At 39.9% G+C, this 24,557-nt stretch overlaps 1 protein-coding gene across 1 annotated transcript in view; it reads right to left on the bottom strand.

Annotated features, from left to right (window-relative positions):
• Positions 1 to 15,259: 15,259 nt before the first annotated feature.
• Positions 15,260 to 24,557, bottom strand: part of ADGRD1 (adhesion G protein-coupled receptor D1) — a 482,794-nt gene continuing 473,496 nt past the window's right edge. Inside the window, exons 24-25 of the mRNA XM_043977059.1 lie at positions 21,566 to 21,658; positions 15,260 to 19,042 (exon numbers count right to left, since the gene is read on the bottom strand). Coding sequence (XP_043832994.1) covers positions 18,947 to 19,042; positions 21,566 to 21,658 — 189 coding nt within the window. The 3' untranslated portion in view covers positions 15,260 to 18,946. The remainder of the gene's footprint in view (positions 19,043 to 21,565; positions 21,659 to 24,557) is intronic.

Here is a 24,557-nt window from a genome sequence, read left to right as displayed (position 1 = left end):
GGAAAGGCTTTTCTTACAAGCTAGGTAAAAAAAATCCTCAGTCAACCACTTAAATGTCTTTTTCCCCAGCTATATAAAAGATGCCATATGCTAGGTGGCATAGTGGATAGAGCACCAGACCTGGAGTCAGAAAGACTCATCTTCTGAAGTTCAAATCCAGCCTCAAACATTTACTAGCTGTGTGACCCTGGGCAAGTCACTTAACCCTATTTGCCTTAGTTTTCTCATCTATAAAATGAGCTGGAGAAGGAAATGGCAAACCACTCCAGTATCTTTGCCAAGAAATCCCCAAAATGGGTCACAAAAAGAATCAGACATTGTCGAAATGAATGAATAACACCAACAACATATAAAAGATGTAGGAATATGTCAACGCTCTCTATTGCTCTACAGAATCACATTTATAGAATATTTTAATTCCAAGAGTTTCCAGAATTTATTTCATTTTATATGCATGCTTCTTATCATCCATTTGTGAGTTCTTATTTTAAAATAAAAAAGTCAAATGACTTTGTCCTCTTTTGATTGGAGAACCTGAGGCAATAGAGAGGTGTGACCAGCTCATTTGATGCTAATTTGCAGGGAAAGTACAGTAATGGTTTATTGCTGTAAATCCTGGATGTTGGGTTTATTTTCCAGGAGTAGTGGTTTCCTCTGTAGAGGATATATTACATTTGAGATGGTAGGATACTGGTTATAAAATTTACAATAGGTGCATAATAAATGTTGATCGATCATCCTCAGGCTTCCATCAACCCTCCAGCTTTTAAACTTACCTGTAACACAGGTGGGTTTACATGTTCATTTTGCATGATGGAACATTTATAGCCTATATCAGATTGCTTACTGTTTTAGGGAGGGGGTAAGGGAGGAAAAGGGGGAGAGAATTTGGAACTCAACATTTTTTTTAAATATATTAAAAATTGGACAGCTAGGTGGAGCAGTGGATAAAGCACCGACCTTGGATTCAGGAGGAGCTGAGTTCAAATCCAGCCTCAGACACTTGACACTTACTAGCTGTGTGACCTTGGGCAAGTCACTTAACCCTCATTGCCTCACAAAACCCCCCAAATAAGAAAATATATATGAAAAATTGTTTTTACATGTTATTGAAAAAAAATTCAAAAAATGTTACAGTGATTCATGCTATATAATTTACAATTGTGGGTGGTGGGATTTTTTGTTTGTTTTTGGTTTGGAACCATATCTTATTTGCATAGAGGACTCTTGCTACACAGTTCCCAATATTAACTTAACATCAACTTATAAATTAGTAAGACAATAAATAGGCAAACACTGGGAGTCTTATTGTAGCTTTCACTTCCAAGTGTTTAGTTTCTAAACCAGCTCTTTATACAATTCCACATTCTAACATATTTATAGTTGAAACCACAGATTTCAAAACCATTCAGTATTGTTAAGTCCTGTCCGCTTTATTAGTTAAAATAAATGCAGCTTGCCTTACCTTCAGCATCAGATTTCTTGTTAATCTTTCAACCAGTTAGGGGTTTGTTTTTTTAATGCTATTTCTGAGAAGAAAAATAAAAACTCCAATAATATGGAGTACTGAACTGTATAATCACCCAAAAGAAACTTCTGACAGAAGTATTTCATTACTTAAAGAGGGGTTTCCCAAAATTCTCTTAGAATGTGCATGTGTGTGTGAAACCCTGAAGCCAGTCATTGTTACAATAGTGCTACTCTTTACAATCATGGCTATTGGTTGGTCAACTTAACTAGACCTGTTGTTGTTGTTGTTTAATCGATTAGTTGTGTTCAACCCTTCATGACCCCATTTGGGATTTTCTTGGCAAAGATACTGGGGTGGTTTGCCATTTCTTTCTCCAGCTTTATTTTACAGATGAGGAAACTGAGATAAACAAGATGAAATGACTTGTCCAGGATCATACAGCTAGTGTTTGAGGCTGGATTTGAACTCAGGTCCTCCTGACTTCAGGGCCAGCTATTTATCTATGATGCCACCTAGATGCCCTTAAGTTTCTTCTTCCTCTTCTCTTTCCACCAGTAGAAAAGTGATTGGTGGACCAATGTTCAGAAATGTTTTGAAGTTGTTTATATTTTATCTTTTTTTTTACCAGAAGGTTCCACTGAGTCAGGCTTCACCTATGACACAATGACAAGCTATTTTCTTGGTTCCTTTTTCTGAGTCAGCTTGTCTCTAGTTTCATCACATAGAGAGGGATTTCACAGAGAATAGGGAACTTCTGTTTTAGGCTCCTCAAACTCCCTCCACCTAGACATATTGACAACTCTTCAGAGATTTGGAGTACTTAGAGAGTAGGTTGCCTGGGAGTACTGAGAGGCTAAGTACCTTCCCCTTTGGGACCACACACCTAATATATATTCAGTCCTTGAACCTAGTTCTTCTGATTCTCAAGTCCAGCTCAGCACCTATTGCATCATACTGCCTGAACTAGAATTTATTAAGTACTTACTATGTGCCAGGCACTATGCCAATCACTAGGAATACAAATACGAGCAAAAAGAAAGCTGCTGTCTTCCAGGTGCTTATGTTCTTTTTTTTTCCTTTTTTTTTGCAGGGCAATGAGGGTTAAGTTACTTGCCCAGGGTCAAATAGCTAGTAAGGGTCAAGTGTCTGAGGCTGGATTTGAACTCGGGTCCTCCTGAATGCAGGGTAGGTGCTTTATCCACTGCACCACCTAGCTGCCCCCCCAGGTGCTTACATTCTAATGGAGAGTCATTCAGTTATGTCTGATTCTTGATCCCATTTGAAGTTTTCCTGACAAAATTACTGGAGTAGTTTGCCATTTCCTTCTCCAGCTCATTTTACAAATGAGGAAACTGAGGCAAACAAGGTTAAATGACTTACCCAGGGTCACACAGCTATTGAGTGTCTAAGACCAAATTTGAATTTAGAAAGATGAGTGTTCCTGACATTAGGCCTGGTTCTCTGTCCACTGCCCTTTCTAATGGGGAAGACAACACATAGAAGGAAGCTGGAAAAACTGAGTCAGGGGTGCAGTGGAGAGAAGGAACCTAGCTTGATAGCATGAAAGAGAAGTTCGAGGTGCAACCTGGTGAGAAACAAAGACATGTCTGGCCTCGGTGCCTTCCTTACATGGAGGTTCTCAGAGAGGCCAGCTAATCAGAGGGAGACATCACAGAGACAGAGGGATTCTAGGGCTTGAGTGAGGTTTCAGAATGAAGAGTTTGAGCACAGTAGAAGAAGTCTGCAGTATGGCCCATTTTGTTTTTCATCACCTTCATAGATAGGTAGGTAGGTAGGTTGGTAGGTAAGTAGGTAGGCAGGCAGGTAGGTAGGTGGATGGATGGATATATATGATAGATTTATAGATACCATATCTATATATCTTTATCTATCCAAATATCTATCTATATATCTACATCTATTCCTCTACCTACCTACATTATCCATCCATCCATCCATCCATCTCTCTACCTACCTATATGCCTTCCTACATTATCCATCCATCCATCCATCCATCCACCCATCCATCTATCCATCTATCCCTTCCTACTTCTTTTACCCAGAGAGCCATCTCTATCTGTATGTCCTTGAGTAAGTAAACCATTTCATCTCTTTGGTCCACATTTTCTGTGTCCAAGGGGCATCCCTGAAGTCTCTAGTGTAGCTAGCTCAGAATAAGAACATGGCGGAGGCTGCTAGCTCTTCTCATGCTTTCTCAGAGTCTTTTCCTTCAGTAGCCCAAAGTGCTATGTTTTTTTATGTTACATCCAGAAGCTGGGAGTCAGAAGCTAGAAGACTTGAAGTTTGATGGGTTCCTGAAGAGTCCCAAAAGGCAGTCCCAGGTACTTTTGTTCTGGTTCAACCATTCTGCTCCTGCCAGTCATCTCAGGACAGGATTTTGCCCTGGTCATAAAAATAGCAGTATTTAGACAATACCACAAGGTTTGCAAAGCACTGTACAAATATTATCTCGCTTTATCCTCCCAAAAACCTTAGGAGAGAGTTGCTATTATTATCCCCATTTTGATGGAAATTGAGGCAGAAAGAGGTTCAGCTCAGCAAACATGTTGGTATAGACCACTTACTTTAGAGTCAAAGGTTCTAGGTTCAAATTCTGCCTATGTTTCTTACAGTCTATGTAGCCTTAAACAAATCCCCTCATCTCCTTGGGCCCTCAGTTTCCTTATATGTTCCATTTTGGACTTTTCCTTTGGCCTAAGGAAGAAAATAATTCTTTGCTTTGATTGACCCATCCTTGTTTCCACTAAGCTCATCCTGCTAGCAATTGACTCTATCAGCCTTCCTTGAGTAGTCTCCAGATAGATGGGAACCCTTCCCTCGAGCATATGTTCCTCATATATTTCTTGAAATATGAAACTGTTCTCTCCCCAGTTATTAGTTATCTCTTAATTACCAAATCTAATGACGTTTTTATAATCTTCATTCTTTTTTGTCTCTTGACAGCCTTTGACACTGTGAACAGTGCACCTTCTCAGATGCTCTCTTCTCTAGTTTTTGTGACACCACCCTCTCTTGTTTCTCCACCTTATCTGCCCATATGACCACACCTCAGTCTTCTTTGTTAGATTTTATCCAGTACATACACACTAAATGTGGGTGTCCCCAAGGCTCTGTCCTGGCACCTCTTCTTTCCTCTTTCCATATAATTTTGCTTGGTGATCTCATAAGCTCCCATGTAGCCAACTATCATCTCTATATATGTGATTCTCAAATTTATTTGTCCAATCCTTTTTCTTGACTTTCAACCTCATATCTCCAACTGCCTATTGGACATCTCATACCACATGTCCCATAGTCATCTAAAACTCAACATAGCCCAAAATGACCTCATTATTTCCCCCCTAAGTCCTCCTCCCTTCCATTCTTTACTATTACTATGGAGAGCACCAGGCTCACAACCTAAGCATCATTCTCTACTCTTCACTTTCTCTCACACTTCCCATATCCAATCAATTGCCAAGTCTTGCCAATTTTGCCTCCTTACCATCTCTTATAAACACTCCTTCTTCTCCTACCACCACCATGATACACATCCTCCTCACCTTATCCCTAGATAGACTATTGCAGTAACCTTCTGATTGTTCTCCCAGCCTCAATACTCTCCATGCTCTAAGCCATCCTCTACTCTACTGTCAAATTGATCTTCCGAAAGTGACAGTGAAACTCCTCTACTCTATAAACTCTAGTGGCTCCCTATCACTTCCAAGATCAAATTATAAAATCTTTTATTTGGCTTTTAAAACCCTTTACAACCTCACCCCTTCCTACTTTTATAGTCTTCTCACAACCTACTCCCCTCCATGTCCTCTGTTATCAAGTGACATTGACTTTTTTTGTTTTCAGAGAAGACATCCCTCTAACTCCTGACTCTGGACCCATTGACTGGTGGAGCTCTCTTCCTTCATCTCCACCTCCTGGCTTCTCTTGCTTCCTTCAAGTCTCATCTAAAGTCTCATCTTCTGCAAGAAATCTTTCCCAGTCTTCCTTATTCTTAGTAATGTGTCTGATACCATTTGTATAAAGTATGTATGTGTGTGTATATATATATGTATATATATATATATACACACACACACACACACACATACACACACACACATATATAGTTTGTACATAGTTTTATCTGTATGTTGTCCCCCAATTAGACTGTGAGGTCTTTAAAATCAAGGACTGTCCTTTGCCTTTTTTGTCTCCCCAGTGTTTAGCATAGTGCTTGATACATAGTAGGTGCTTAATACTTGTTGACTGCTAAATGACTATGCAGCCTTTGAGATCCCCTCAAGCTCTAGATTCATGATCCTAAGATTACATGTGCGAGGGGAAAGTATGACTTTGTAGACAAAGCTGTGGGGTTAGAGTGGGCAAGGAAGACCTTGGTTGAAATTCCAACGGATTTGTGAGCCTAGATAAGTCATTCCATCTATGTGCACATCAGTGATCTCCCTGGGACTTTTTGGCACAGCACTTCTGTAGTCAGAGGACTTGGATTCAAATCCCAACCCTGATGCTCACTACCTTTGTGACCTCAATTATATCATGGATAGAGTGCTGGTCTTGCTATAGACAAGACTTGAATTAAAACCCTCCCTTAACTTACATGTACAAAATATTTATAGCATCTCTTTTTTGTAGCAGAGAATTGGAAATTGAAGGAATGCCCATCAACTGGGGAATGGCTAAACAAGTTGCAGTATATGATTGTGATGGAATACTATTGCATTATAAGAAATGAGTGGAATGGTTTCAGAAAAACCTGGAGAAACTTCTATAAACTGTTGCAAAGTAAAATGAAAAGAACCAGGAGAACGGTATACACAGTAACAGCAATAATGTACAATGACAACTGTGAATGACTTAGCTATTCTCAGCAATACAATGACCCAAGACAGTTCTGAAGGACTTATGATGAAAAATTCTATCCAACTCCAGAGAAAGAACTGATAAGAGTCTGAATGAAAATTAAAGCATACTTGTTAAACTTTCTTTACTGCTCTTACTTTGTTTTGTTTGGTATGCATTTTCTTTTGCATCATGGCTAATATGGAAATGTTTTACATGACTGCACATGTATAATCTATATCAAATTGTTTTCCTTCTCAAGTCAGAAAGAGAAGAGGGAGGCAAGGAGAGAATATGAAACTCAATTTTTTTAATGTTAAAGTTTTTTGTTTATATTTAATTGAGAAAAATAAAAGTTAAATAATTATTAAATGTTAACAGAAATACTCGAGGCACAGTGGAACACCGGCCCTGGATTCAGGAAGACCTGAGTTCAAATCCAGGCTCAGACACTTGACACCTACTAGCTGAGTGACCCTGGGCAAGTCACTTAACCCTCATTGCCCCGTAAAAGAAAGAAAGAAAAAAAGAAAAGAAAAGAAAGAAAAAGAAAATACTCTCTGGGACAGTAGTTATGTGACCCATGAGAAATCACTTAATCTCTCAGCCTCAGTTTCTTCATATTACAAAATTGTGATAATAGTACCTACCTCACAGGTCTGTTGTCTTAAATGAGATAACACATTTAAAACAATTTACAAACCTTAAGACACTATATAAATGCTAGATGTTTTGATCACTGAGTTTTTTTCTCCTCTGTAAAACTAGGAATACATAGCTTCTGAGGCCCCTTTCAGCTATGATTCTATGATCTGCCAAGGTCTCAACACTTTGCCATCTTTGTTGAGTGGGGAAAGTTCCTGATAGGACAAAAAGACAGATCCTTCAAATATCTGAGTATGGTAAGGGAAAGCCCTGAACTAGGCAGTGAGGGAAATGCAAGGATGAAATAAAAACCATGCCCTTTCCTACTGGAGCCAACAATGGGAATATGAAAAATGTACACAAGTAAATGCAGTGAGAGACCCCATGACAGAGAACTCAAACTCCACCTCTGGTAAATGCTGATTCTGTGACCCTAGACAAGTCATTTTATTTCCAAATGGTCTGGGTATTCACTAAAACTATTTTAGGGAGAAGATTCCAACCTACATTGATAGAAGGAATTTTCTCACTTGGAAATTCACTGTCTCAAAGAAGTCACAGGCCCAGCCCCTATCAGTAAATATCACACAAAGAAGACAATCCCAGAGGACTAATGATGAAGCATGCTCTCCACCTCCAAAGAAAGAACTGATATTGATGGAACACAGACTGAAGCAGGCGATTTTTTGCTTTCTTTCATTTTTTCTTTCATTCAAGTTTTCTTGTACAAAATGACTAATATGGGGGCAGCTAGGTGACGCAGTGGATAAAGCACCAGTCCTGAATTCAGGAGGACCTGAGTTCAAGTTTGGCCTTACTAGCTGTGTGACTCTGGGCAAATCACTTAACCCTCATTGCCCTGCAAAAAAAAAAAGACTAATATGTTAATGTTTTACATAATTGTACATGTATAACCTATATCTGATTGCTTACTGCTTCAAGGACAGGGGAGGGAGGGAAGGAGGGATAAAATTTGAAACTCAAAAATTTAAATAAAGGAATATTTACTGAGGAAAAAAACAAGAGACTGGCTAAGGCCAGCCCTTATAAGCATGCCCCAAATGCTCAGCTGATACAAACCCCTGGTGAAAGAGGCTGGGGAGCCAGCTTCTTGAAAGACTTAATGATCTATGATGGAAGAACCCTGCTCCCTAATTCAGAGTCTGCACAGGTATTGTTTCCAGTCTGCTTAGCACATAAAGAGGAGCTTTTTGAATGATTGCTGAGTCAGAACCAAAAATATATTCAACAGACACTAAGTGGCCAATGCGGTTTCTCTCTCCTACCTGGATGAGATCAAGGAAAGCCATGTTGTCATCACCTCTTTCTGAAATGAGGCTTCTCAGACTCTTTCACAGGAGCATAACATCAGCCCAGGACACAAGGGTAGGGTTTGGTCAGTTAGCTCTTATACTTACTGAGTGGACAGAGCAGAGTCAATTGGAGAGTTTTGAGTTAGAGAAGTACAATGATATGAATGGCACATTGGGAAAATTACATTGACAACTCAGTGAAGGAGAGACTGGAGTCAGAGAGATGGAAGATGGGAAGACCAGTTAGGAAATGATTGTCATCGTCTAAGTGAAAAGTAATAAGAGAATGAATAGAAGGTACTTATAGAAGTAGAATTAATATGACTTGGCAGCTAACTAGATATTGGAGTGGGGGAGTATAAGAAAGGGAAAAGCCACAAATAGCATCTTTATTTTTGTTGTTATTCAGACATTTCAATCATGTCTGACTCTTAGCAAGCCCATTTGGGGGATTCTTGGCAAAGATACTAGAGTGATTTGCCAATTTCTTCTCCAGCTCATTTTGCAGATAAGGAAACTGAAGCAAACAGGATGAAGTGACTTGCCCAGGGTCACAAATCTAGGAAGTGTTTGAGGGTATATTTGAACTTGAGAAGATGAGTCTTCCTCACTCTGGTTGCAACAACTCTATCCACTGTGCCACCTAGCTGCCCCAAAACAATTTATTAATAACTTACTTTGCACCAGTCACTGTACTAATTGTTGGTAATACATTTAAAAATGAGCAAAATGACCCCCATCCTCAAGAAGCTTACATCGTAACAGGAGAATATAACACGAAGTCACATGAGAGAAATGTGTTGAAGAGGATTTTACAAGAAATATCAAGTTGGGGAGGGGTAGTGGATTACATAAGGCAAAATCTCATCTATCAGAGATGGGAAGAGCCAGGAGTGGAATCCTGTTTTCCAGTGGAGTGGAAAGGCTGAAAGTTATAGTTTTCACCCTGAGTGGCAGTAAGTATCATGGTTCCATTTAGATTAAGAAAGTGGTGGGAGAGCCAGATAGTTTGCTTTTGGTGTTGCTTTTGTTGTTATTGTTGTTTTCTTAGAGGGGGAGGGGGCAGTGACTGATGAGTTGATCTGCTACAGTAGATGCAGCAGTCAGGAACTCATCAAGATGGCAGAAGGAGCCAGACATTTTCTAAAGAAAAGTCTAGAGTGCTGATGTGTCCTCAATGATTTAAAGTCCCCAGGCCTCAATGTACTACTGAAGTGATTGCTAAGGCACTCTCAAAGGTCTTTGAAAGACTATGGAGAATGAGAAGGGAGCCATAGAAAGTAAAGCAAATAGTGTCCTAATTTTCAGATACAAAAGGCAGAAAATGGAATCATTGACTGGAGGACACTGAATCTGACTGTGGTTCCAGGCAAAATTCTAGAATGCATTATTAAAGGGATAGTTTGTGATTACAAAGAGTCAACATGTCTTCGTCAAAAACAAGCCATGCCAGATTAACTTTAATTCATTTTTGAAAGGGTTACTAGACTCTCTGGACCTGTGTGTGTGTGTGTCTCTTTCTTTGTCTCTGCCTCTATTGCTTGTTGCTTGTTTCTCTATCAATGATTCTCTCTCTCTCTCTCTCTCTCTCTCTCTCTCTCTCTCTCTCTCTCTCTTTCTTTGTCACTCTTTCTGTCTATATCTCTTTCTCTGCCTCTGTCTCTCTGTGCCTCTGTCTCTCTTGTCTTTCTCTGTGTATCTCTCCCTCTTCTCTTCCTCCCTCCCTCTCTGTCTCTGACTCTCTCTGTCTCTCTCTTTATTTCTGTCTCTACCTCTCTCTATGTCTCTATCACTGTCTCTCCCTTCCTCCCCTCTTTCCTGTCTCTGTCTTTCCCTATCTCTCTGTCTCTGTCTCTCTGTCTCTGTCTCTGTCTCTCTGTCTCTCTGTCTCTCTCTCTCTCTCTCATCTCCATGATATTTAAAATATTGATCAGTGACTTGGTTAAATATGCTGATGGCATGTTTGTCAAATGTTTGATGAAAGAGTCTGGCTCCAAAAAGATCTTGATGACTCAGATGTTGAGCCAAAATATAAGCAGACAAAATTTAATAAGGATAAACATAAAGCTAAATATACTTGGGCAAAAAATAAAATAAAACAAACAATTTCACAAGTATTAGGTGGGGAAAGAGTGGTGCAATAAATAGTTTGGGAAAAAAAGAAAATCAGATCCAGGGGTTTTGTTGACTTCCAGCTCAAAAAGAGGCAATAGTGGGGCACAAAAAGAAGACATGATACAGACTTGGGTCACAGTCAAAGGGACAAAGTGTCCAGAATGAGGGAGGTGATAGGCCCTTTCTACTCCTTCCTAGCTTGACCACAACTGGATCATTGTGATCACTTCTGGGGTCACATTTTAGAAAGTGTCTTGATAACCTAGGGAGCCTTCAGAGGATGGTAAAGGTCATATCACATGATGTTCATTTGACAGAATCCAAAAGTATTTAGCCTGAAGAAGAACAGACTGAAAAGAGACATGATAACTGTTTTCAAATATTTGAAGGACAAAAAACACAGAAGATGACAGATTTTTAAAAACTACATGAGGGGAAAAAATTCCTAAAGATTGGAGTTATCAAAAAGTAGAATGGGCTTCTTCAGAAAGTCATGGGATTCCTTTTATTAGGAGTATTCAGAAGGAAAAGGATGAACACTTAAGATTAAAGATCTTGTCTAAGGATTCTTAACCTTGAGTTTGCATCTTTTTCCTATATTCATAACTATATTTCAATTTAACTGGCTTTCTTTGTAACCCTATGCATTTTATTTATTTATTATAATTCTATTTATATAATTTTATTTGTTTGCTTATTTATTTGTTGCATTTAAAAATATTACTTAGAGAAAAAGATCCACAGGCTTCAACAGGCTGTCAAAGGGGTCCAATGAACAAAAAAAGGTTAAGAACCAAAGGTCCTACAGATGAGGAGACATGTTTAGAGAGATTGTTTTCCTGATTTGCTCATGGTCACCAATGTTGTCAAGGTGGAATTTGAACTCAGGTCTCATGACTTAAAAGTTTAGCCCTCTTTGCACCATACCACACTGCTTATTGTGAATGCCATAGAGGAGATTCTGATATACATATAGATTATCTTTGAAGTTCCAACTAACTAGGATATTCTGTAATTCTGAAGATGTTCCAATTGAACAGGAAGTTGGTTTTTTTTCCTGCTGGCTGTTGAAAATTAGGACTGGAATTCAAAAGAGTTTAGGACTGGAGGATACTGGACAAGACAAAACAAGACAATAATTGATAAAGATGAATTTGAAGCTAAATATTCTTGGGTAAAAAAAAGAATCAACTTCATAAGTATTAGATGGGAGGGGGCAGCTAGATGGCACAGTGGATAGAGCACCAGCCCTGGAGTCAGGAGTACCTGAGTTCAAATCCGGCCTCAGACACTTAACACTTACTAGCTGTGTGACCCTGGGCAAGTCACTTAACCCCAATTGCCTCACTAAAAAAAAAAGTATAAGATGGGAAAAGTGTGACTCAATAGCTAGATAGGAGTTGGAGAATGGATCATGGAAGTCACAGGATTATATGAGATGAGAGGGGCGGGGGAGAGACAGAGAAAGAGAGAAATGAAAACAAAGTAGGAAAGAAGCTTGGAGACATCCAGCAATGTGATGAAGTCAACTCATAATGTCTTGGAGAGCTTTTAGTTACATTTTTAGTGTGAATATTGAAATCAGCAAATGCTACATATCAGGGCTTAATATAGTGTTTTATTGATTGTCTAAACTTAAGTGATGGAGAAAATGTAAAAGAAGCAGAGTAAACCTAAAAGTGTGTCCTGCTTTTTTGGAGGCCTGATTGTTAAACATTCACCTGCATATCTTAGAGACAGCCACATTTAAGAAGTGGGAAGAAGGAGCCAGGGGGAACCAAGGTGTGATAGTCAGAGTCCTTATTAACTCATTTATGAAAAGTCATACACATCGTCTTTGGAGGCAGGAGGACCTGAGTTCAATTCTGGCCTCAGATACTTATTAGCTGTGTGATACTGGGCAAGTCACTTAACCCTGATTGCAGAAGGAAGGAAGGAAGGAAGGAAGGAAGGAAGGAAGGAAGGAAGGAAGGAAGGAAGGAAGGAAGGAAGGAAGGGAGGGAGGGAGGGAGGGAGGGAGGGAGGGAGGGAGGGAGAGAGAAAGAAAGAAAGAAAGAAAGAAAGAAAGAAAGAAAGAAAGAAAGAAAGAAAGAAAGAAAGAAAGAAAGAAAGAAAGAAACCAAAATTAAAACCATGTTTTAATTTTGCCTAATGCTTGGAGGGAACAACAAAGATGTCTATTCATTTTGACTGAATATAAATTCCTATTGAAGGGCTGACATCTGGAAGAAAGAGACTTGTCCTACTTGATGTCAGAAGCTAGAACAAAGAGGGCCTTGTGGGGAAAGAGGCAAATTTGAACTTGATGTTGGGACTAACATTCAACAATTAGAACTTCAGTGGAATAGTCTGCTTCAGAAAGTAGTGAGCTCCCTACCCCCACCTACATATATACTTTAAGTAGAGGCTGGGGAGTCTCTAATTGGGCATGTTATAGTGGTTTGGAGGATATCCATTGGATAGTATGGTCACTGCTTTTTCTTCCAAATCTAAAATTCTAAGATTCTGTGATGTTATCTATAATATCCCATATATATTTATATATATATACACATAGTGTGTGTATACACACATATATATGTATGTGTGTATGTGTACACATATATGTGTGTTTGTGACATGAAAAAGCAATGTCCCAGATTCCTAAGGAAGAGGTAGAGAAAGAAGGGGTAGTTAACAGTGCTAGGTACTGCTTAGAGGCAAAGAGGATTTGGATTGGGTCTTAAATCCTTACCACCTTGGAAAGATCACAGAATGTCCTGCTTGAACAGGACATCAGGGGTCATCTCGTCCAACCATCCCTTCTACAATATAATCACCAAAAGGTCAACCTGCTTTGATCTGAAGACTTTGAGTAAGAGGAAACCCCCTTCCTCCTGAGATAACCCATTCCACTCCATACAGTCATAATATATATATGACTATTTCTGATCCTAGATTTAGAGCCAGAAAGGCATCTGAGGTCATCTAGTCAAATCCCCTTCATTTTCCAGAAGAGGAAACTGAGGCACAGAGAATTGGATTACCTTGCCATAGGTCACACAAGTAGGAAGGGGCAAAGACAAACCCTGATTCTGTATTTCCAAAACTAGTGCTCTTTCCACTGTGTCACCCTCTTCATAGTGTAAATCGACAGAAACTTTTTGAATTATTTTAAGTCTAAATCTATCTTTTTGTAAATTTCCCCCATTACTCCTCAAATGGTCTCAGAGGTTGAGCAGAACTTGCCCAATTCTTCCATCAGTCAGCCCTTAATAAAGGTAACCTTAAAGACCATAGACATAGGCATGAGTCTCAATTACCTGGACCACAAGTAGCCAGCCCCAGACCATGCTTCACATCAAACCTACTTAGAAGGCACTGGCGGGGAGGCAGCTAGGTGGTGCAGTGGATAGAGCATTGGCCCTGGAGTCAGGAGGACCTGAGTTCAAATCCAGCCTCAGACACTTAACACTTACTAGCTGTGTGACCCTGGGCAAGTCACTTAACCCTCATTGCCCTAAAAATATAAATAAAATTTTTTTTTTAATTTTTAAAAAAAGCAACTGGTGGTGCAGGATACAGAGCAATGGGCCTGGAATCAGGAAGATCTAAGTTCAAACCACTCTCAAATTCATATGGCCTCTTGCAAGCCTGGATAAGTCACTTAACTTCTGTCTGTCTCAGTTTCCCCATCTGTAAAATAAGGATTATAATAGCACCTACCTCATTCACAAAGTCATTGTAAGCATCGGATAATATTGGTAAAGTGCTAATCACAGAGCCTGGTACATAGCAGGTGACCTATAAAGACTTATTCCCTTCCCTACCCCAGACCTTCTGCCATCTGCCTCTATATACCTCCTCTCTGCATCATCACCCTACCTGTTTTCCACCTCTTTATCTAGAACCAGTCATCCAATCAATCCTCCCGTTGGAAGGTGACAACAGACCATCCTGTGGCTCACAATGGTTTAATACTTCCAGTTATAGAATAATTGATTTAGGGCTGGAAGGAACATTAGAGGCTATTAAATCCAACCCCATCATATTACAGATGAGGAAACAAGGACGAGAAGATAATGGCTTTCCCAGGGTCACACGGCTATTAAATAGCTGACATAGGATTTGAACCTAGTTCTTCCTGACTCCAATTCTAAAGCCATAGTTGCTATGCTATTTTCCATCTTTATATGTTTTCCTCCTGTTTGAAAGTAAGCTCCTTCAGGGAAGGGGTTGTCTTTTGTATTTGTATCCTTGGCCCTTAGAATAGTACCTCACACATTTGTGTTGTTCAATCATTCAGTTGTGTCCTTCTCTTTGTGACCCCATGAACCATGGTGATAGTAGTATCCTTGGGTTTTTCTTAGCAAAGATACTGGAGTGGTTTGCCATTTCCTTCTCCCCCTCACTTTGCAGATGAAGAAACCAAAGTTCAGAGAGGGTAGTAAGTGGCTGTTTTGTTGTTCAGTCATTTTCAGTTGTGTCCAGCTCTTTGTGATGTCGTTTGGAGTTTTCTTGACAAAGATACTGGAGTGTTTTGCCATTTCCTTCTCTAGCTCATTTTACAGATGAGAAAACTGAGGCAAATAGGGTTAAGTGACTTGCCCAAGATCACACAGGTAATGTCTCAGGCTAGATTTGAACTCAGGTCTTCCTGGCTTCAGGCCCAGAGCATTATGGTGCCACCTAGCTGCCTACCTCACACACAAGAGGTGCCTAATCAATGCTTTCATTCAATCATTCATTCGCTAGTCTTATGATTTCTGAAGAGATTTATAGTTCTCAAGTTAGACTAGGGGAAAAAAGATTACAAATTACTAACAGGAAATGAAGACTTATTTTTTATTTGGAAAAAAAGCATAATTTTATTCCTTACTGGCATTTATTACCATTTATGTGATGTAATCTATTACAAAGTCACAATTCCTTCGATTACAGTTTCATCTTTGGCCAAATTATGTTTCACTGATGAAATATAGCAGAAGCTCCAATATACAAGCCCATAAATACATTGCACTATTTTTATTTCTTAAGACAGAAAGGTTTAGAAAATCTGAACTGATTGTTTCTCTCTGGACACATCAGCCAGACTCAGGGAAAACAGGAGATAAGACTTAGACCAAAGAAACAGCATTGAGCTGAGGCAAGATCACATCCTGACTATATTTTGGTTAATCAGACACCAAAGAAGCAAAAACTCCAGATTCCAAAGTCATAATACAGTTTTCTAACTTCTAGATTCACTCACACACATAATGAGGATATGCTATATCTTTACATGCCATTCAAATCTCAAGCTATAGGGTAAAAATCATGAACTAAACTGTAGAAAATCTATTTCATTGAATCATAGAGTGAGGGAAGGTAAAGGCTGGAAGAGACCTTGAGAAGATATATCAATGTGGTCTCAGTGTATGCAGGGAACACCTTGGTCCTCCTTTTAATTCATCTGTCACATTGAAAAGTATAATAAATCATATCATCATTTAATGACTATGCATTAGGGGGTTGCATTAAAACAAACACTAACTATCCCTGGATAGAACTAGATTTGACCCTTAATGATAGCTAACACTTGTCTAATTGCATTTCCTTGGTCTTCATTGCAAGAGTGAGTATGGCTAATGAACAGTGTGGGCACTCCGTTGGTGTCCAAGCAATGTCAAGGTGAAAAAGGTCCTTAGGAGTGCACACCCTCCCCCAAATCAGATGATTTTCTGGATATCATGGAGAAGTTCCAGACATGGATGGGTTCCAACTCTCCTCATTGAAAGGATGAGGGTCCATATGGAAAAGAATACAGATTCATTGAAGCAGTAGGGTACTTGGCTCCCCAAGATTGACCCCAAGATGATATATTTTTTTAAATCATAAAACCACTCAAAGATAAGTTATAGTGGGGTTGTGATATGCATCAGTGGGGGGATTCAACTGCACCAACAGAATGGCACATCCTTCAAGTTTATTGAACAGGTTATTGCCACATTGCTGAGGGGTCTGCTCTATATCCTATGCAGTACAACCAACAAGAAAGAGTCAAGCATGCAAAAACAAAAACACAGTCTACAACTGTTAATAACTTACTGAATTGGACTCATTCATATCACCCCTAACATCACTTGTCTTGTCATACAGCAAAGAGAGAAAAAGGGAATGGGTTCCAATCTCTATCCATCCATGGTCACAGTTTGAAAAAAACAAAGACATCTTCTAGTATCAAAAATAGGTTTAAATATCTTGCCCATACGTTTCATAAACATTTGGAGCTCCGTCATCACAGTATGATTCTCTGGTATTTGGTTTGCACACTTCCCAATGGATCACACTTATTCGATAAAGCCCTTGTTTTCTCAAAGGGCTGATCCCATAGACATCATTGTAACAATTAATGCCATTTCCAAAAGGATTGAGCCAAAGCCAACCCATTCACGTTCACAGCAGAAGATGCAGCCACATTCACATCGCATACCCCACTGCTCCCCTCCCCTCCTCTGGTCTTATTGGCCAAATGAAAAGGAAGAAGAGTATCAAAGACTTGATCTATCATGGATTCACTACTTAGTGAGAGGGAGACATTGACACTGATCATAATGGTAGCTGATATTTAAATAGCCTTTTAAGGTTAGCAGGTTTTCAAGGAATTCTATATCCATTAGCTCATTTGATTCTCCTAAGTAAACATCACTAATATAGCTATTCTCATTCTATACATGAGGAAACTGAGGCTGGGGTAGGTCATATGACTCATCCAGGATCACAAAAAATAGTAAGACTCAGAGGTGGGATTTAAATCCATGTCTCCCTTACTCTGACCCCAGAAGTCCTTCTACCATGTGCTGAACTCAGCTGGTATTTCCATTCTATCCTCATATCTGAATTAGGAAACAAAAATTCTGGAAAGTGATTTGCCATGGACATAAAACTAGTAAATGTGAGAAACAGAATTTGAACCCAAGACTCTGCTGACTCCCAATTCAGTATCCATCTACAACATTGTATGGCAACTTAGAGTGACCCAAAGACTCTGCTCATGATAATGATTTAATATATCCCCACCCAAATGCTCTCCAAAAAATAGGTGAGAGGTACCCCTGGTAGTGGTTGGTGGGGAATAAATTTTGGAAATAGAAATGTCAGATTATGTTTAGCAGTAAAACCTCATGGCAGGGGGATGGTGGGTGGCAGAAACCACTGGGAAATATTAGCATAGAATCCAGTCTGTCTCTTTTGCCTCACAGGTCTCTTTGCCTCAGAAAACACAGGTGGAGGCTGACATGAATTTCCCAGGACTCCAAAGGCATGTATCAATATAAGCCATGGAGACTACTCATGGATTTTGCTGCAATCTTATCTCCTTTGTTATTTGCTGCTGGATTATTTTAGAATTAGGTGCCATTATCCTGACAAGACTTAGCACTCATAAGCCCTGAGGTCCATGGGGCAAGTCAAATGAACAGACATTAATTCAGACTCTACTTTGTGAAAGGCACTATACTAGGCACCGAGGGGTAGATAACAAAGACTAAAATGAAACAATTCCTGCACTCAAAGAGCCCCTGTTCTCATGGATATAAATAGCTCCAACTGGAAGGTTCTCATAGGCAAAACCTCGAGGCAAACCTTGGAGTCAACAGAGAGTTGTAGGAAGGAAAGGCAATCAGGAAAATGCAGTGGGTATCACCAAAACAGGTAACATCTTTCTGAATTCTGAAGCAAGCTTTAATTTTACACAGATCTCAGGATAATATGAGTAGGTTTATGCAAATGCCATTGGCTGTGAGTGTGTAGATGCATATTTATGTATGCTATCCCACATAGATTGTAGTTCATATACACCTATGATCTGCCTAAGGATGGTTGGCTACTCCATGCATCTGTGTGAACCTCAGCATCTCTTGACAGCACAACAACAGTTAGTTTCCTTGGGTTTGAGTCTCCAGTACAGTATGAAAGGCTGAACAGAGCTCTCTCTTCTCAGTTCCAAGTCCTGGGGGTATTCAGATGGATTTCCTTGCCTTTGCCTCTGTCCTTGGTATTCTGCAGATTCACCCCTGGGATGACTGGACTCCTCAGTGCAAACAGAGAATGGCAGAAAGAAGCAAGAAGACTTTTACTTCAAACTCTCAACAGGAAGTATTTTATCTTCATTCTTTTCTTTCTGAAACCAAAGCTTGTCCTTCAGAAGGCTTGTGTTCACGGTAGCCATGCAGCTCTGGGCTTCAGACAGCAGCATTGGGGTGGGGGAGGGGAGTGTTGTGTTCTTTTTTCTTTACTTTCCTTCTATCTACTGTTCTCATCACTGAGCAAGCTATCCAGTGTACACCAGGGCAAGAGTTACTCTGCTAATGGCCAAGGGGTGAGCTCCATTAAACACAAGAGAGCAAGCAGAAGATGGCCAGTTACCTGACAAGCAAGGCAGCCAGTTTCCATTTCCCAGGCAGTGATGAGGAGAAAGGATCCTACTAAGAATATCTGTGAGAATATTTGGGTGGGGCTCTGGTGGGGGCTGAGCCCCAAAGACATGGCAGGCATTTCAGGTTGAAGGGAAGCTGGCCCTGGGTCACACCGCAGATAGGTCAATCCGGTTGGCTGAGTTGCTGCTCTTGTCCCAGGTATTGAGTTTGGTGGGAGTTGTTCCTGGCCGGGTTCCATTCATCTGCAAACCAAAGGGGTAGGAATAGTCAGGAGAGAAGACATGGATGTGACATGAGCATTTTTGTCAAACAGTTGAAGTGTTGTCGTGGGAAAGAGGGTAGGGCATTATTCTGCACGACACTGAAGAACAAAGCCAGGAGCCACAGGGAGAAGTTAGAAGAAAAAGGATTTCACCGAATTTGAATTGGTAGGCAACTCAGAGACTATTTGATCCAAACTTTACCTTAATGTAAAATTATTTCCTTTGAAACATGACCAGTTAATAGTCATCCAGATTTTCCTTGAATGACTATAGTGAAGGTGAACCCATTGCTTTCTGAAATAGCCCATTCCACTTTTCCTTCATGGTTAGGAATTTTTTATTTGTTTTTCTTCCCGCATCAAGCATCTTCCCCTTTTGCTCCTGGGTCTGCCCTCTTGGGCCAAGCAGAACAAATCTGATCAGTCCTACACACGACAGATCTTAAAATACTTGAGGGTTACTATCATGTACCCTCTCCCTTCTCTAAGCCATTCTCATGCCCACTCCCTTCAAAAGATGCTTAGATAGCATGTTCTCCAGCCCTCGCATTATCCTGGTAGTCGTCAAGTGGACATATGTTAATTGAATTTAGTAGGAGCACAATACTCAAGAAAAACCATTGCCTCCTTAGTCCTGGACACCATGCCTCTCCTAATTCAGTATGATGTTCCATTAGTTTTTTGCTTGCTGTATAACTCATATTAAACTTATAGTCCACTAAGACCCCCCAGATCATTCTCATGAAAACTTCTATTTAACCAAACTTCCTCCATTGTGTATTTATAAAGGTGAATTTCTCAACACAAGTGGAAAACTTTAAATTTATCTTCATTAAGTCTTATCTTATTCAAGTCATTTCAGTTTTCTAAAAGAAATGTCTTTAGATGGGGCAGTTAGGTGGCACAGTGGGCAGAGCAGCAGCCGAGGACCTGAGTTCAAATTCAGCCTCAGACACTTGACACTTACTAGCTGTGTGACCCTGGGCAAGTCACTTAACCCCAATTGCCTCCCCCACCAAAAAAAAAAAAACAAACCCAAATGTTGAAATGTCTTTAGATACAAACTCTATCATATGTGTTAGCTAATTTGAAAATATAACATTTGTGTTTTCTCTAAGTCACCAATTTTTTCAATTGGTTCAATATAAGGAAGAGTTCCTTAACAGTCAGAGATATCCGATAATGGAATGGGCTAGACTGGTGGGTTTAGCTCCTTGTCTCTGTAGGTATTTGTGCAGTGGGCTAGGAATCCGAGAATAAAAAACACAGAATGTTAGAACTGGAATAGACCTTAGAATGGATCTCCTCTTTTTACAGGTGAGGAAATGGAGACCCAAGCAGAGAAAACACCTCCACAGTGGGGAGTTGGTATCCAAGTTCAAGCATTCTTTCCGTGACATCTCTGAAGTTATGGAGGGAATTCCTGCATCTGTTAGGGAACTGGGCCTGTCCAACACTAAGTTTCGGTAATTCTCTATAGGTATCACTGATTTATCATCCTCTAAGGCATGAGCCAGAAAATTGAATTTTCATCTGACAAGGTCTTTAACAAATGATGTCAATTTGGATCCAATGAACATGGGCTTGATAACAACAAAGCCATATTAAAGTATTAGTGGGACCCAACTTTCATTAACCCCTTTCTTCTTGGCTGGGGTAATATCTACTTACTCCCAGAGTTGTTGTGAGATATTTATCAAAGTGTTTAACACTGTGCCTTGGAAGATAGTAAGTTCTATGTGAATGTTTGTTTATTCCCTCTCCCTCCTGGGCAAATCACTTATACTTTCTGACTCTCAGTTTCCTTGTCTAGAAAATGGACATAGCAAAATGGACATAGTGAAAATGGACATAGTAAAAACACCTGCATCACAGGGTTAGGCTGAGGGTCAATTGAGAACATGTCCAAAAAGCACTTTTTCTTTATAAACTTTGGCGTTGTGGTTGAGTCATTTCAATCATGTCCGACTCTTTGTGACCCTATTTGGGTTGTTGGGTTGTTGTCAAAGCTACTGGAGTAGTTTGTCATTTCCTTCTCCAGCTCATTTTACAAATGAGAAAACTGAGACCAACAGGGTTAAGGGACTTGCCTAGCTAGTAAGTGTCTGAGGCCAGATTTGAACTCAGGTCTTCCTGACTCCAGGACCAATACTCCATCCACTATGCCACCTAGCTGCCCCCTTGTAAACCTTAGAGTGCTATAAATGTGAGGAGGAATGTTAATGAGCATCAGCTCAGTATTCACCTTCAGGTCACAGATCCACCTCAAGCTTCAGTCAATAGTCATGCTCGGCCCCAATTTGAGAAACACTGCTCTGTCTGTTCTCTAAGAAGCATTTACAACCTCGGCCAAAGAAAGCTCTGACATATATGAATCTTTGCCTCATCTTGTGACAGGACATACTCAGTGGGATATCCACTGATTTGGAAATTGCCCTGGGCTTTAGAACCAGTACTGACTGGCAGGGGGCTGATTACACCCCCAGTATAATGTGGTACTCACAATGTCGGAGTTGAAGGGCTTCACATTGATGTTGCGAATAGAACTGCTGGTGAGGGACCAGACCTTGGTTTTATGCTTGAAGGCAGCTCTCACCTGTGAAGAGGAGAGGATGTGAGCTAATTAGAGGTAATTTCAGAGCAAAACTCAGATGGGATGCTAAGTAGTCCCAATAAATCCCTGAGACTTGAGGTCACAGAAAACCAAATGTTAGGTAGCATTCACTATTTGGAAATGACAAGTAAAATATTCCTATTCAATATATTAAGAATTGTAGAAGTGTTCAAATAATAAATTAGGGATTCTTTCACTCACCATTTGCAATTTCATTCATTCATTCATTCATTTGATGTTATCCATTAATTCGTTTTCCCATTTATTCATTGTCTCCAGTTCATCTTTTCAGTCTCTTAGTTTATTCTTCTATCTTCATTCCTTCTTCCATTCATTGACTTAATTTATCCATCCATTCAATTATCCATTTATCCACTCCCCCACTTTTGTTTAAACAATAATTTAGTGAGCACCTACTATGTGCCAGGCAATGTGCTAAGAACTTTATAAATATTGTTATTTTATCCTTACAACAACCCTGTGATGGAGGTGTTATTACTCTATGTTAATATTATGCATTATTATATTAATATCCCTATATATTATTCCCTGAGGAAAACAGAAGTTAAGTAACTTCCCTGGGGTCACATAGCTATTGAGAATCTGATGCCAGGTTTGAATGCAGGTTTTCCTGACTCCAAGGCCAAGCCACTGTCCACTGAACATCCAAGCTGTTTTCACTTATATATTCATTTATTCATTCAATTCATTAATTTACATGGTTCCTTTATCCATTAACTTCATTAATCCATCCATTCAGCATTTAACTAATTCAGTCATTCATTTATCTATTTAATAATTCAATCCAATCATTTACTCCAGCCTTCATTTATCCATTACCTATTTTCCTCATTCAAGTGTTTTATTAATTCATTGCTTCAAGAAAATATTTACTGAGGATCTTCCACTATGCTGGGTACTATGAGGGATACAAAGATAAATATGACATAGTTTGGGGCTTCAAGGAGCTTACAATGTGGTTGTAGAGATAAGATATATATGTATATTACATTACAGGATTATTTTCTTCCCCTCCTCTTAATATATGTATATTACATAGGAAAAACATAATAGAAGGCAAAGTCTGTTAAGCACAATAGAGAATGAAGAAAAGTCCACATCCAAGCCTGAAGGGCCCCCAAATATGGAGTGAATATGAAGCTGGGTTAAGAAGGGTCACAACTGGGGCAGCTAGGTGGTGCAGTGGATAGAGCACCACCCCTGGAGTCAGGAGTACCTGAGTTCAAATCTGGCTTCAGACACTTAACACTTACTAGCTGTGTGACCCTGGGCAAGTCACTTAACCCCAATTGCCTCACCAAAAGAAGAAAAAGAAGAAGAAGAAGAAGAAGAAGAAGAAGAAGAAGAAGAAGAAGAAGAAGAGGAGGAGGAGGAGGAGGAGGAGTCACAGCTTCTTAAGGGACTCAGCTTCCACACTGTCAACAGCCAGTCCATGCCCTATTCTGATGCTAGCTTGTCCTCTCAAATAAGTGTGCATGAGGGATAGACAGAGAAAACTCCTTGGAGTTGTAAGATGTAGTGTCTCATGGGAGGACCAGCCATTGTCACTGGACTGCAAAGGCTGTGGAGACCAGTAAAGTGTAAGAAGCCTTTTAGGAAGAGGCCAGGATACAAAGTGCTTTAAAAGTCAAACAGAAGGAACAGCTAGGTGGCACAGTGGATAGAGCACCGGCCCTGGAATCAGGAGTACCTGAGTTCAAATCCAGCCTCGAACGCTTGACACTTATTAGCTGTGTGACCCTGGGCAAGTCACTTAACCCCAGTTGCCTCACCAAAAAAAAAAAGTCAAACAGAAAATATTATCTTTGAGTTTATTGAATGAGGGAAGGGGACAGTGTGATGCACTCAGACATGCATTTTAGGAAGATTGGTTTGATAGCTGAGTGGAGGATAGATTGGAGTGGGGAGAGTTGAGGCAGGGAGACTGACCAGCAGCCTCACTGTGGTAGAGGCATTGTCAGAGGAGAAAAGGGGGTGAAATGTAATGAATGTAGAATTGCTACTTGATGACTGATCAGAAGGGGGGTATAAGTGAAAGTGAGAGTTGAAGATGACACTTAGGTTGCCAGCCTGGGTGATGGGAAGAATGGTGATGACCTTGACAGTAACAGGGAAGCTAGGGAAAAGGGAGGGGTTTGGGGGGAAGGAGTAAAAATAAGTTCCAAGATACTTTAAGAGAGAAATCATTTTAGATATCCAATTCAATATGTCTAATATGTATTTATGGATGTGAGACTGGCGGTCAGAGAGAGGTTAGGGCTGGACAATTAGATCTGAGAGTCATCTGTATAAAGATAATAATGGCCAGGGTCACACAACAAGTAAGTGTCTGGGGTGGGATTTGAACTGAGCTCTTCCTGACTCATGTGTTCAGTGTTCTTTATCCTCTATGCCACACTGCTGTCTCATATATTCAGTTCATTTGATGAGATGACTGCTAAGGTCTCTTTCACCACTAGATCTATTTATGAAAGGTCATGTTAGCAGTGGGCAGTACAATTAACAGCAACAATAAAAAAAAAATCACACATACGACATTTCCACTCTAGCTGCAAGTGAAATGACATTCCAAAAAACTCAACCCCAGGGGACTGAATGCCACTCTATTCACGGTGGCCAATTTTTTTTCTTTATTTCTTTATTCATTTTAAGAAGAAAAAAGAAAGGAAAGACCACACAGAGATAGTCATATGAGGAATCCTCTTGAAGATTTTTTTTATCAAAGATAATTCCTTCTCTTCAAGTTTATATAAGGAGCTAAAATATTCAGGTGCTGTTAATGTTGCCCAAGGGCCCTTGGAAACCAGTTCTTCAAAGAACAATAAAATCTCCTTTAATGTTCTCCATTTGGGGACACAGT

This window comes from Dromiciops gliroides, chromosome 1 (genome assembly GCF_019393635.1).
Source record: "Dromiciops gliroides isolate mDroGli1 chromosome 1, mDroGli1.pri, whole genome shotgun sequence".
Lineage (NCBI taxonomy): Eukaryota > Metazoa > Chordata > Mammalia > Microbiotheria > Microbiotheriidae > Dromiciops > Dromiciops gliroides.
This window is presented reverse-complemented; position numbering and strand designations above follow the sequence as displayed.